Source organism: Falco cherrug, chromosome 20 (assembly GCF_023634085.1).
Source record: "Falco cherrug isolate bFalChe1 chromosome 20, bFalChe1.pri, whole genome shotgun sequence".
NCBI lineage: Eukaryota > Metazoa > Chordata > Aves > Falconiformes > Falconidae > Falco > Falco cherrug.
The window spans coordinates 5,121,840-5,134,984 of record NC_073716.1 but is presented as its reverse complement, the minus strand read 5'-3'; the positions used below and the strand labels follow the sequence as shown (position 1 = coordinate 5,134,984).

Genomic DNA, 13,145 nt, shown 5'->3' with positions numbered 1-13,145 from the left:
GGTCGCGGCGCAGGCGCGGCGCGGGCGGCGGGTACTGGGGCTGGCCGGGCTCTTTTGTTCGAGGGAGGCGGACGGAGAGCGGCCAGGCCCGCGGCGCCACCCGACCCGCCCCGCCCGCCCGCCCCCGCAGGCCCCTTCCCCTCGGCAACCGTTGGCGGGGCTGTGCAAGGTGAGCGAGGGCCGTGGGCGGGGGCGATGCTGGGAGGGACTGGGCGTTACTGGGGGGGGCCGGGGTGGGGTGGGGTGGGGGGGCGTGCGTGCTGCGGGAGGTGGTGTTCGGGGTGGCGAGATGGCCGTTCGGGGATGGGGGGAGATGCTGGGGGGCATGGGGGGGCGGTTAGTGGAAGGGTATTTGGGGTGCTGGGGAGGGGTAATGAGGAGGGGGTTGGGGGCTGGGGGGGTCAGTGGAAAGGAGGGGTTGGGGCGCTGAGAGAAGCGTTAGTGTGGGGTGGGGGTGCTGGGAGGGGTGTTTTGGGAGAGGGAGGAGGCTGGGGATGCTGGGGCGGGTAGTGGAAAGGGAGTGTTTGAGTTTCTGGGGGATTAGTGGAAAGGGGGGGGTTGGGGCACTGGGAGAAGCATTGGGGGGTGAGTTGGGGGGGCTGGGAGAGAGGGATGTGCTGGTAGGGCCGTGCCTCACAGGGGCCGCGGGGGGCGGGGAGCCGGGTGAGGAGGGGCTGGCCGGGGGGCGAAGCTGGGCCTTGGGGCAGGAGATGAGCTGGGGGTGGGGGGAGAGGTGTGGGGGTGCCTTTGGGCAGAGGGGAAAGGGGGGTGTTGGGGGGCTGGGGCATGAGGAGAGAATAAGGGGCTGCTGCAGGGGGCTGGGAGAATGAGGGGGGCTGGCCTGGGGGGTGGAAATGCCCTTTGGGAGCGGAGAGGCTGGGGCAGAGCCCCTGCTCTGGGGGGGAAGGGGCACTCACATGCGGTGCTTTAAAAAAGCACTGATGAAGCCTCTGGGATGGGGAGAAGGGGAGGGCGATGCTGCCAGGGGGCGGGGGGGGGGGGGGGGGGGGCGAGATTCGGGGGAAAGAGGGGCTGAGGAAAGGGGGATTCAGGTTCTGGCCACTCTGAGAGCGGGGAGGGGACGAGTGTCAGTTTTTGGCGGGGAGAATGAGCGGGAAGGCGCTCAACAGGCTGCGGGAAGGCAGGGAGCAGGGGGAGGAGAGCTGCTGGGGAGTGAGCTGGGGGGGATGTGGGGCCTTGGGGCTGGGGGAGAGCTCTCCTGTGGGGACCTCGGCGTGGGGCTGGCGGGAGGTGGAAAAGGGAGGTTGAGGCTGGTGGGCTGGAAGCAGGAATGTGTTGGGGAAGATGAGGGGGGAGATGCAGCAGGAGCTGGGTTTGGGTCGAGTCCCTGCTCACCCGCAGCGTGGGGTGGGTGTCAGGGCAGCTCCCTGGCAGGACTGGCTTTCTCCAGCCCCTTTGCCGGCGGAGGAGGTTTGAGAGTTGGGGGAGTCAAGCCACACTCGGAAGGGCAATTAAGAAGCATTTGGGGGAAGAGGAGGAATTCTGGAAAGGGAAGATGATGGAGGCAATATGGGATTTGTATCTCCGGACAAGGAGGTGGCGAACCTTTGCAGATGCGGGGCTGCCAAGTGGATGGCAGCGAGTGGACGGCAGCGGGGTTTGGCTTGGGGCTGTGCTGTGAAGCTGACTCGCTCCCTTGTGACATGGAGGAGGTGGCAGGGACCAAAAAGTGGCCTGAGTTTGAGTGGGGAGTATCAGGGATGGAGGGCTGAGTGTGAGGATCCCAGGGATGGGGCAGTGCTCTTGGCTTTGGGGTTGATCAGTTTGGAAGCAGCGAGCATTTACGTTGTCCCTACAAAACAGAGATCAAACTATAAAAGGGCTTTCTGGCTGAATAATTACAGGCTTTATCTGTAAAAGATTTGATTAACTTAAAAAAAATATAAATAAAACTCAGAAATCCCTCGTGCATTTGAGAGAGAAGGTGTTTGCAATGGGCATGTTTGTAGTCAACAGTCCCTGTTGGGTTTGTGACCCAGGCGCGGTTTCCTATCGGTGCTCGTGATCTTAGTAGTGAAAATGATGAGAACAGCTGTAGTTGCTCTATCCCCACTGCCCAGCGCCACTGAAACGCAGAAATAAGCAGGTGAAGGGCCTGTGAGCGCTGGCAGGCAGCTCCTGGGCACGGGGCTGCTGGGGAAGTGCCCCCACGGGCGGTCCCCGTGTCCCTAGGGATGAGGGCTGGCAGGGGACGGTGCTGTAGGGGCCTGGGGTTGCGTGTGGAGAGGGAGGTGGTGCAGTGGCAGGGGCACTGGGAAGCTGGGAACCCTGCAGCACCTGGGGCGATGTTTTATCGTCTTTATACAAAAAAGGAGAAGAAGAACGTAAATCCTTGCTCTAATGCCGTCAGTGTTTTTCTGATCTAGAGGAGTTCAGAAGTTGTGTCTGCTGCCACATAACGAAATTCCTGTCTGCGTGACGGGATTTCTTACCTCAGGTTCTCTTTTTTTCCAGCAAGGAGGTAACATTCCTACTGTTGCATGTGTGTGTCTCTTAAATCCAGAGGTGCATTCTCTCATGGATTGTGAATTTAACTGGAAATGATGTGGCTGAGCTTGAAGGTTGTGGCTCTTCTTTAGTTTGGTCCCTGCTCACAGGCTTGAGCTTTCACTCAAACTTTCCAGAAATGTTTTCTGCTGTTTTCAGGTTCTGGAGAGTGGAAGACTTAACATGCTTGTTCCCACTTCAAAAGAAAGATGCCTGCTGCCTTTCCCTGGCGCGTGTGGAATAAACTTGGCATGCTCATAAGTCTTTAAAGAGATGAGTGATCCTAGCCAAGTTTGAGAAAGGCAGAAGGAGGAAATGTTTTAAGTTTAAAACTCAATAAAGCTGAGCTGAACTGTTAATCCTTTAAGATGCAGCTGATGGAACTAGTTTGTACTTAAATTAAACCTCTGGGTCTCCACGTTTTTCTTCCTTTTCTTTGTTAAACTTTCTACTGGAAAGATTAGCGCCAGGCATCACGGAAGGGTACGAGGTAGAGCTTCACGATCTTCCAAAGAAAGCGTCCCAGCCAGCGGGGCTGGGTGTTGTGGGTATTTCTCTGGTTTCCCCACCTGGATGCTGTTCTCCAGGAGATCTCTCGATACCAGCACGTGCTTCGCTCTGATCTGCTGCGACGATGCACTGCTAGCGCTGGCTCTTGCTCCTCTGCCTGCTCCTCTTGCCCCAGTAACGCAGTCTTTCCTACACACTTTCCTTTCGTGCTGGGCCTCCTCCTTCACAGCCTTTTACCGGAGTTTGAATTCTTTTTCTAGTGGCTTAGGTGTGCCCTGGGTCCTTTCCTCTTAGCTGCTGACCCAAGAAGCTGTTCTGCTCTGTTCTGCTTTCCTCCTCACAAAGGGTTTCAGCTTTGCCTTTAGTGTTGGGTAAGAAGCAGCAAATGAAAATTGAAAGATTGGGCATAGGCCCATCCTGAATTTGTCTTGAAATTGTGTTTTTTGGTATATGCTGACTTTTTTTCGTGCATTAAGTACAGAAAATTGAAGCAGAAGTTTAGGAAACATGCTTCTGGTTAGATCTCTCTCAGGCAGGAGTCATCTAGGCCCAAATTCTGTAGACATGAGACTGCTCGTGCAAATGTAACAGGAGTTGTCTGTCCTTCCCAAAATGAAATGGCTTCGTTCTGCACCTCTGCATGTAGGAGCTCTGTGTGTGAAATGGGTTTATCTGAAAGCTCTGGAGGCTGCGGGAGCGGAGCGCAGGGTAAGGCTTCCCTGCGCTGCCTTTCCAAACAGAGGGGGATGGTTCAACCTCTCCCCTTTCCTCCAGAGACTAGAAACCAGCCAGTGCTTTGGGTGGCTGTGGTTTGTTTTTAATACCTAAAATTGGAGGGTTTGGATGTCACAGAAGGCTGAAATCTTTGTTGAGCGCTCTGTTGCACAGAGGCATTCCTGACGCGAAGGAAGAGGGTGTGGGGAGCAGTCAGATGTTCCGCAGATAAAGCCACGCACTGACTTTGTACCCCCGGGGGGGCTGGAGTCCCTTTCTCGCACTCGGCTGCGTTTCTGACTGCAGTGCAGCGAGAGGCCTGTGCAGCAGCTTGTCTCTGTGCTGCTGGCTTGAACGCTAGAAACTGTACCATGCCGAGCAGCAGATGCTGCGAACTACAGCTTGGCCTTACCTGCCCAGAGCACCTTCCCGGCATGCAGGCTCTGGAGGCGAAACCAGCTGTGGTGGGTGCCGAGGGGCCAGCTCGTCAGCAGGCAGCTGGGTGCCAGCCCCGTGCCTGCGTGGCCGCAGGCATCTTGCGAACCCACGGAGGCAGAGCAGGTCCGTGCCAGGGGGTGACACTGGGACTCTGCAGTGTCAACGCCTCTAGCAGAAAGGGGGAAACATCTGCTGCAAGGAACAAGCCCCGAGTGTCTGGGGACCTTGGAGGGGTCGCTGCCTGCCGTACGCTTAAGGTACGGTCACTGCAACCCTTTGCACTGCAGTGGCATAATAAGTGGGCATAATATTTATCCTTCCCTTGGCAAGTTTTTTCTCAAAGTGCTCCTGGCCTTGGATTTGCGTTGTCTTGGCCCAGCGCTTACCACAATAAAGCCATGGATCTGCAGTGTTGCATTGCTCTATTGCCTCTCTCCGTTCCCCTTTCCACACCTGCCCGTCCTACGCACCACCTCTGGTTCTAGCGACTCCTCTCCGAGCTCATCTTGGCCAGACTTTACCGTTAGACTTCTTGATCCAATTGCCTCCTTAGGAAGCCGCTCAAGCAGCTGCGTGATCCAGCTGAGCATCCTTAGGTGCCTTAAAAATAAGTCCATCTCCAAGCAATAACCACAGTGCTTTTGAGTGAAGTCCTTCTGGCTGCAGCTGAACAGAAATCCCTGCTGAGAGAGGGGAAGCCCGAGACCTTGCCCCTCCAGGCTGTCTCGGGGTTTATTTGCTGGTAGTAGCCAGAGCTGCAACAGCACCTTCTTGGGCATCTCCTCTGCCAGCGCTGGGCTCTGGCCCCCTTCTCCAGCAGCCACATGGTGCCAGAGGAGGAGGATGGAGGGGAGGAAGGAACTGTCTGAAGAATTCCAAGAAACACGATCTCTGGGCTTCCTGCTGCAGCGCTGGCTCCTGCTCGGGGATTAGATGCTGGCGGTGGGTCGGAGGCTTCGCACTGTTGTGTTGCACACCAGCTGAGGTGGTGCCAGGCAGCCTGGCCGCCGCCTCGGGAGCCTGCGGGCGACCGGGAGCCTTGCTGCTTCGGGTTGGCCTCCGTCTGGCAGCTGATTAAAGATGCTGTCAGTGTATTTCAGCCCAGGAGTTCAGGAGGGAAAAGCCTCTCTGATGCATCTTGCGTGGCTCCGTTTTAGTGGGCTGTTTCCAGGTGGTTGGTTCCACCTCCACATTGAACAGGGCAATGAAACTTTATCCCTGGGGGGGGGGCTGGGTGTCCTCTGGCATTGAATAAAGGACTGATGAGGGAAGCAGTGCCTGTCTGTGGAATATCCCTGCCACCACCCCAGCTGCTGGTCTGTACAGGGCAGGGAACTTCTCACTTCATTTGATGCTTCGAGGGGATTGAGTTTGCACCTTTGGTGGACGCTGAAGCACAGCGCAGCCCGTGCAGTAGCAGAACAAGCTCTTCCCCTCTCCCTGCCTGCTCTGCAGCCTCTTCAGGTGCCAACTTCTCTTCTGAGACCACCAGTCAAAAGAAAGATGGAGAGATCTAGTGCTAAACATGAGCAGAAGGAAAGGGCTTGTGATGTGGGGCCCTGGGCCCTCCCAGCTTGCTCCGTGACCACCGAGCACCCCGAGGTGCTGGCAGCCTCTCTGGCCTGGCTCCGAGCAGCCCCAGCTCTGGGTGCCGTGGCAGGGGTGAGGTGTTCGCTGCCCCTTCCACCCTGACATTGCTGGGGGGGGGAGAGGCTGTGGTCCCCTCGCAGCTGGTGCGTGCAGGGCTTGGGGGATAAAGGGAAGATGTCTCTACAGCCCAAGTGTGGCCAGGGGCTGGTCGCGTCGCGTCGCCAGAGCCCGGGTGCTGGCACAGCTTGTACGCCAAGGTCAGGCTGAAAGCAGCAGCAGGGTCCAAAGTATAAACACGTTGGTCCAGCACCTGCCAAGCCGAGAAGCTCTGCTTTCTCCCTCTGCGCTCTTCCAAGCTCGTCGGCTGCCCTCGAGCCCTGTCTGAGACAACAGCAGAGGTGGGGTGGTCTGGAGCGTGCCAGCTCCCTCCTGTCCTCTGCTGTGGCTCCCGCTGGTCTGAACTGGTGGCCTTTTGAGCTCTGCAGAACCTGGTTTTAAGCCTTCTCCTTTGAAGCCTATGCTTACGGCAGCTGCACAAGGGAGCTCATCCAGCTGTACCCCAAGAACTGAGGCTGTCGCTGAGCTCTGACATCTCCTTCAGCCGGCGTAAATCGGCAGGATTTTTGGTTTGCCATGTAAACCCGTCCCGATTTGCATGGATTTTTGCCAGCTGAAATTTGTTTTGGAATATTCGTGATAAGCTGAGTGGCAAAATGAAGGTTTCTGAGCAGGTGATGTTTGACCTGCTCACTAATCATTTTGCTTGGCAGAAAATACGTATTTTACTGGAATTTTAAAAAAAAAAAAAAAAAAAAGAAGAAGAAAGTATTTTTTACTGGAATGAAAAAGAAGTCATGTTGCTCAGCTCTGAGGCTGTGACAGCTCCCTGGGCAGCGGTTCAGCAGGGTGGGGTGCTGGGAGGCCGAGGTGCAGAGTTGGTGTCAGGCGGTGTGGGTCCCCCTGCCAGCTTTGCCATGGCGCTCTGTGGTGGCACAGCTGCTTATCGGAGATAATGGATGAGGAGACTCGGAACCTCCTGACCCTTCGGTTGATCTAAATCAGCGCAACTCGTTCGGCATGCTCGGCTGGCTGCACGGACTTCTTCGGAGCAGAGGCTGGCGATGAAGTCAGGGTGCTGGAGGGCTCTGTATTTTTCTTGAACCTGAAGAAAAAACCCTTCCTGCGCCTCCTTCTTGCACAAGCAGATGCTTTGGCTCTTCCACTCGCGGGGCCGGGTGATGGCTCGGGATCTGGGCTGCGGGGCTGGGACCTGTTGGTGTAACTGGTACCAGCCAAGAAGTGGCTGGAGGGCATTTGGAAGGACAGGGGGCGTTTTTAGCAGAGCCACCTGCCCCACCGCAGAGGCGCAGGGCAGGGGCAAGATGGACAGCCGTGCCAGCAGCAGCAGGGAGAGGCTGTGACCCAGGATCTGCCCAGCTGCGGTGCTCTTACTGGTCCGAGCTGGGTTTCGGCAGGGAAGTGGGGCCTCTCTGTGGTTTTTGGCTCTCTGAGGTGTTTCGTTTCAGCCTGGGGGAAGCGCCCGGCATGTTGGCAGGGCTGCTCCTCCTCTGCAGTCACCTCCATGCGAGTGGAAAACAGAGCTGCGCCGAGGGCCACCCGGTCACGCACTACCTGTGTGCTGTGGCATCTGCGGCAGGTAGCCTTGGGCTGTGCCGGGCCACAGAGTTCCCCTAGCTCTGCGCTGCTTCCCAGCGAGCACTGGGTATGTGTGTAGGAATTTTTGACTCTTTAAACATCTCTGGAAAATAAGGAGAGAAAAAAAAGCTTCGTCTGGGTTGGTCAGTTAGGTAAATATCCCAGAGTGCACATCCGTGAACCGGCAAAGAAATGAACGTGGGGAGCTTGGTGTCGGGGACTGTGACTTGTATTTAACTTGGATTAACTATTTATTAACTTGTAGTTAATATCGACAGTGCGCTGTCTCCCTCACGCTGCTGCACAGCTCTGCAAATGCTTTCTGCAGCTCAGGGCAGGGTTGAACTGAGTTGAAGGGCAGGTGAGCAAGGTGAGGAAAGGGGAGAGAACAGGCTGGGGGGGACACATGGGACTCGGCAGAGGAAGGAGAAGGTGTGGAGCCGCTGATGGAGGATGCTGCTTCGCTTCTGGAGGCCAGTGAGCAACAGAAGAGCAGCGGGGTCACAACATGGCGTGCTGAAAACAGGAACAAAGTGTGGGTGGAATCGGGCAGGGTCTTGATGGAATTGGTAAAGGAAGGTGCTGGGGAAACAAAAAGGCCAAAGCTGTGTGTCAAAAAGGCATCATGTAAATGCAGCAGCTCCTGCTGGAGATTCCTGTTTGTCTTTTCGGCAGGGAGGACCATCCTGGCCCATCTGTTGGTGTTACCTACTTCGTATGCGCCTGTTTTCTCCAAAGCGTCATTCCTGCGCTGCTTTGCCTCTGTATATCCAGCGTGTTTGCTTCCTGGCAAAGGCAAACCTGACCTTGACACAAACGTGTGGTTCTCGCTCCTCTTTTAGCAGCGTCGCCCGTAAGCTGAAAAACTGGCCAGCACAATGGGAAAAAAACAGAACAAGAAGAAAGTGGAAGAGGTCTTAGAGGAAGAGGAGGAGGAGTATGTGGTGGAGAAGGTCCTGGATCGGCGAGTGGTAAAGGGCAAAGTGGAGTACCTGCTGAAGTGGAAAGGCTTCTCGGAGTAAGTGCCTCCCTCCCTGCCTGCTGCTACAGGGTGGGTGCTGGGCCGCTCCGGCGCGAGCATCTCTTTTTCCTTTGGCTCCCGAAGCCTCCAGGCAGGTGGCTCAGCCTCCCTGCTCCTCTCCTATCTGTAAAACGGAGCCAACAGGCCAAGGGCAGCCATAATGATAAAAACAGCAGTGCTAAATGCCTTGAGCTGTAGTCAGGGTGAGGAGAGCACAGCCTGGGTGAGAAAGTCCCATTTCTGTCTCACGGACAGGCTGTGTAGCGCCCTGGTGGGGCTTCCCTGCCTTAAACCTAGTGGGAAAGGCAGTTGGATAAAATGAATTGTGTTTCTCCCTGAGAAAGGAAGTAACTGCCCTGCCCTCTGGCATCCCTGCCCGGATCGGGGCAGGGTCCCGCCTTGTGGGGCAAGGACACCCACATCCAGGCTGCTGCTTCTCTCAGCATCTCCGCATGACCTGGTGTCCAGTTCTTTCCTTGGCAGGGAAAGCTGCAGCCAGCTGCCCCGTTGTAAAACTAAGCTGTTGTCTTTGATTGCAGTGAAGATAACACATGGGAGCCAGAGGAGAACCTCGACTGCCCAGACCTCATTGCAGAGTTCCTTCAGTCCCAGAAAACTGCACATGAGAGTGAGAAATCTGAGGGAAGCAAGCGCAAGGCGGAGTCTGACACGGAGGATAAAGGGGAAGAGAGCAAACCAAAGAAGAAGAAGGAGGAGGTGAGGCAGAGTGGGGGTTCTGTGCTCACCTCCTTACCCCTGCGTTGGGCACAGTGTCTCGTAGCTAGAGCAGCTGCTCTGCAAAACCTCAGTCAAACTGTTCTCCTGCACGGAGGGGAAACTATTGAACTTCAACAAGACGCAGCTGCAGTGCTTTTGGAAAGCTGTAGCTTTCGGAAGGAGGCATGAGCTGTTGGCTGAGCTGGGCCTCTGAATCCGGAGCCAGTCCTAGCACTAAACTGAAAGGCCAATTCTTGAACCAGAAGGGTGCAGAGCCCAAACTTCTCCTGAAGAGCCGCAGAAGGGGTGAAACAGGCGGCAGGAGCTGCCTGTTGCCCCTTGGAGAGGGGAACAGGGTGAAGCAGAGAGCCTCCTGCTCAGGCTGTGCATAGCTGCTGGGGAAAAGGAACAGTAAAAGGCTCTGCAGGCTCTTTTCATCCCCGGAGCTGCTGAATCTTGGCCGGCACAAGAGTTTGACCAGCAGGGCCTTGGAAATCAAATCCTCTGTTTGCAACAGCAGCAGCAGCACGCTGGGCCACACTGCCCGGGGCCTGGCAGGAGGTCACCTGTGTGGTGGGTTCACACCTGAGTAGTCTTCTCAGTTCCCCGCTGGCCTTAGTCGTTATAGTCCGAGCATCTGGTATGCAGAGCCTTTCTGAACAGCCACCAGCGTGTCCTGGTGACCAGAAACAGCTGTGGCTGTTACCCTGGTGATGCTGCAAGTGGAAACTTGTCTCTTTTCAGTCGGAGAAACCACGAGGCTTTGCCCGAGGATTTGAGCCAGAGCGAATCATTGGTGCCACAGATTCCAGCGGGGAGCTCATGTTCCTGATGAAGTGGTGAGTGTGTCTTTGTGTCTGTCACTTCTTCACTTATTCTGTGCCAGAGAGGGAAGGACCTGCACCTGGGGAGTCCCTGCTACCTGGCATGAAATCTCTGGCGATGGCGCTGCTGCCTGAGGTGACCCTCTGCGCTGAGGCTAACGTGGATGTGAAACGAGCAGGTAGGGCCCTCGGGATTGTGTGGCTCTTAAGATGTCCCCCCACAGCAGGCGCGAGCTTGGGGAGAGAGAGGGGCACGGTGTCACGGCACGGGCTGCAGTTCTGGAAGGCTGCGCCCAGAGGAGAGCCGTGATGATGACCGCGTCCCCGTCGGCTGTAGTGACACAGGGCTTGTCGCTGGCACAGGTGGGAGCCAAACCAGGCAGGCGCAGGTGTGGGAGCCACTTGCTTTTGCACCGTCTCAGAAGTGCGGAGTGGCTGGGGACAGGGCCGCAGCTGTGGTTCGGCTTCTCTCCCCGTCCCCGACAACACAGAGCTGAACTCACGCCTGAACCCTTCCCGAGCTCCCGTGCTGCTTCTCCCTGCTCCAGAGCCACTCGGGAAGGGGTCGCTTGGATCCCCTGAGCTCCTCAGGGACTCCGTTGACCTGCCACCTTGTTTTTTTCTCCGGTCTCCGCTTCTTCTGCCTCCCCTCCGCAGCACCCTAACTTGCACCTCTGCTCTGGCCTCTAGGAAGAACTCTGACGAGGCCGACCTGGTCCCCGCCAAGGAAGCCAACATCAAGTGCCCGCAGGTGGTCATCTCGTTCTATGAGGAGAGGTTGACATGGCATTCCTACCCCTCAGAGGACGATGACAAGAAAGAGGACAAGAACTAACCCCTGGCACCCGCTCGGGCCAGCCTTTGTATAAAGATCTGAACTGTGGGTTTGAGCAAGAGGGGAGAGAACGCAGCTCTGCTCGGTTGGGAGCGTAGAGATGGCTGGAGAAGATGCCCTTTGAAGAGACCAGTATGGTTTCTGTGCCCTGCAGCTGCTCAACTGCTTTATGCAGCTTCATGCTGTGTACAGATTCAAACCAGCCCGGCTCAGTTTGGGGAGGGGGTGGGGGGGTGGAGGGAAGGGCAGGGGGATACCGGCGAGGGGTGGGAGGAGGGAATGGGGATATTTGTTTCAAGGCTGTCGATTTTGCAGCTTGTGGGAGAGGAAGCAAAGCCCCTTCCATGAAGGACTATCACTGGTGATGGGTGGGCTGGGGAAAGGGAGTGCAGATGGATACTGCTTATTCTTCAAAGACCATCTCAGCAACCCACAGCCTTCTTCCCAATAGTGTTAACTCTGCATTTTTATGGCGTAGCATGTGTGTAGGTTTTTTGTTGTTGTTTTTTTGTTGGTTTTTTTTTTTTTCCTTTTTCTTTTTCTTTTGCTATTTACTGGTGTATTGGTTTGGGGATCTGGGGGGAGGGATGTGGGGAAATTGGTCTCTTGTTTAATTGGGGAGGGAGGGAGATGAGGTCTGGTGACAATGTTCCAGATCATTTCCAGATCTTTTTTAGAACCTGAATTCAGAAAAGGGAAAAAAAAGTTAAAAAAAAAGAAAAAAAAAGAAGAAAAAAAAAAAAAAAAAAAAAAAAAGGCGGGTGGGGAAAGAGCCCAGTATTGATGACAGAACTAGAGAGACAGGGACACTGACATGAGACTGAAACTGTGAATGTCCAAATCTCTGGAGCCAAGATCCTCAAAACCCTGCGAGCAGTTTTTACCGGGCAGGGGGGGTAAGGGGGGGTGAGGGGAGACTTGTGAAAATGCAAACTTGTGATTCGTATTGTCCTGAAGCAGAACTGCCAGTTACTGACACATGCATTGTATGTGGGAGGGTGGGGTGTGGGGCGGGCATGGAGTTTAACCCTTTAAAAGCCTTTCTACCCTTCTTTCCGTTACAAGGTGCTATTTCTCAAAATTGGGGGCAGGGGGGGAGAGAGACTTCTGACTACTCGTTCCTTTTCTCACCTTAATTTGACTGTCCAGCCAGCGGCATTGGGAACCCTTTAGTTGTGGGAGGGGGAGGAAATCAACAGCAGCACAAGAAAACATAAAATCAATTCCAGATTCTCCCATAACAAGTGATTATTTGTAGGAGCCCAGACGTTGGTGCTGGAGCCGGATGTGTCACCCTGAATCTTCTGAGGTTTTGGTTGTTTGGTGGTTGTTTTTTTTTTAATCAGATTTATTACAAATACTGAACTATTTAATGTCTGGAGTCATGCGCCCCACCAGACTCCTGGCACCTCCTTGTAGGGTGGTATGTATCTAGACTTGCATTGTACAAACCTTTTTTTAAAAGCATGTGTTTAGGTTTCTGTGAAAACGTTGTTTAAATGTAAAGTACGTGTTTGGATTTTAACTTCATACCAAGCTCTGTCAGTTTTTTGTCTCAATAAAATTTTAGATTTATAATCCTGATTTTTTTCTTCTCTACCTTGCTCCTTCCTCCAGCTCTTTGTGCATGGGATGAGTGACGAGGTGTAGAGCAGGTCCCGGAGGGAAGTTAGCCTGCGCTCGCGGCCCTCTCTGAGCACGGGTAGCTCTGGTGCAGCCCAGGTTGGCCGGTGGCTCCGCTCTGGGTGTCGACAGCGGCAGGAGCTTTGGAGCAGCTGACGGCAGGTTCTGATTTATGTTGGCTTCCATCTGGAGAAGAGAAGTGTCGTAGAGGTTAGTGTCTAGAGGCCTAAGTTGAGTCTCGCCCGTGGAGACAAGAGGACTAGCTGTGATTTGGGACCTCGTTGGGTGTAGCAAGATGCTGCTTGAGCCGGGAGCGTGCGCTGCATGTGTTCCCAGCCAGGACCGAGCACCAGCGGTGGGGTAAGTGACCTTTACTTCAATTCTCACCTGAATGTCGAGCAGACTTTTTCACTTTGTGGTGGTGGATGGGTTTCTAGAGCTCCAGCAATGGTTCTGCCGGGCGTTTGGCCGAGGATGGAGATGGCCTCCCGTTATTCTTAGTATGGGCTTGCTGAAGGCCGTAAGCTCCTGTGCATGGAGAAGAGTAGACTCGTCCTCTGCTCAGCCCTGCTGACGCTCCACGCAGTGGTACAGGCAGCACAGTGGGCTGAAGCGTTCCTGGGAGAGAGGAGGCTTGTGGTTCCAGGCTCTGGTTTCTGGTGTTGGGAGGGTGCAGGATGGAGCAGGGAGAGGCAGGGAGGATCTGGGT

The 13,145-nt window shown here is 55.2% G+C and overlaps 1 protein-coding gene across 2 annotated transcripts; it reads left to right on the top strand.

Annotated features, from left to right (window-relative positions):
• Positions 1-27: 27 nt before the first annotated feature.
• CBX1 (chromobox 1) lies at positions 28-12,397 on the top strand. Of its 2 annotated transcripts, none has more exons than XM_055697440.1 (5): positions 28-169; positions 8,259-8,434; positions 8,977-9,154; positions 9,899-9,993; positions 10,669-12,397. In XM_055697440.1, exons 2-5 carry the CDS (start codon positions 8,295-8,297, stop codon positions 10,811-10,813), a joined length of 558 nt encoding a protein of 185 aa, XP_055553415.1. In that variant the 5' UTR covers positions 28-169; positions 8,259-8,294; the 3' UTR covers positions 10,814-12,397. The 2 variants fall into 2 exon arrangements, with proteins under 2 accessions (XP_055553415.1, XP_055553416.1); XM_055697441.1 differs by having other exon boundaries at positions 38-169; positions 8,262-8,434.
• Positions 12,398-13,145: the final 748 nt, after the last annotated feature.

Excerpts from the sequence above, each read along its gene's own strand:
- CBX1 (XM_055697440.1), top strand. The coding sequence starts at position 8,295 with ATGGGAAAAAAACAGAACAAGAAGAAAGTGGAAGAGGTCTTAGAGGAA. Across the intron at positions 8,435-8,976 it reads AAGTGGAAAGGCTTCTCGGA|TGAAGATAACACATGGGAGC; the intron begins GTAAGTGCCTCC and ends CTTTGATTGCAG. Across the intron at positions 9,155-9,898 it reads CAAAGAAGAAGAAGGAGGAG|TCGGAGAAACCACGAGGCTT; the intron begins GTGAGGCAGAGT and ends GTCTCTTTTCAG.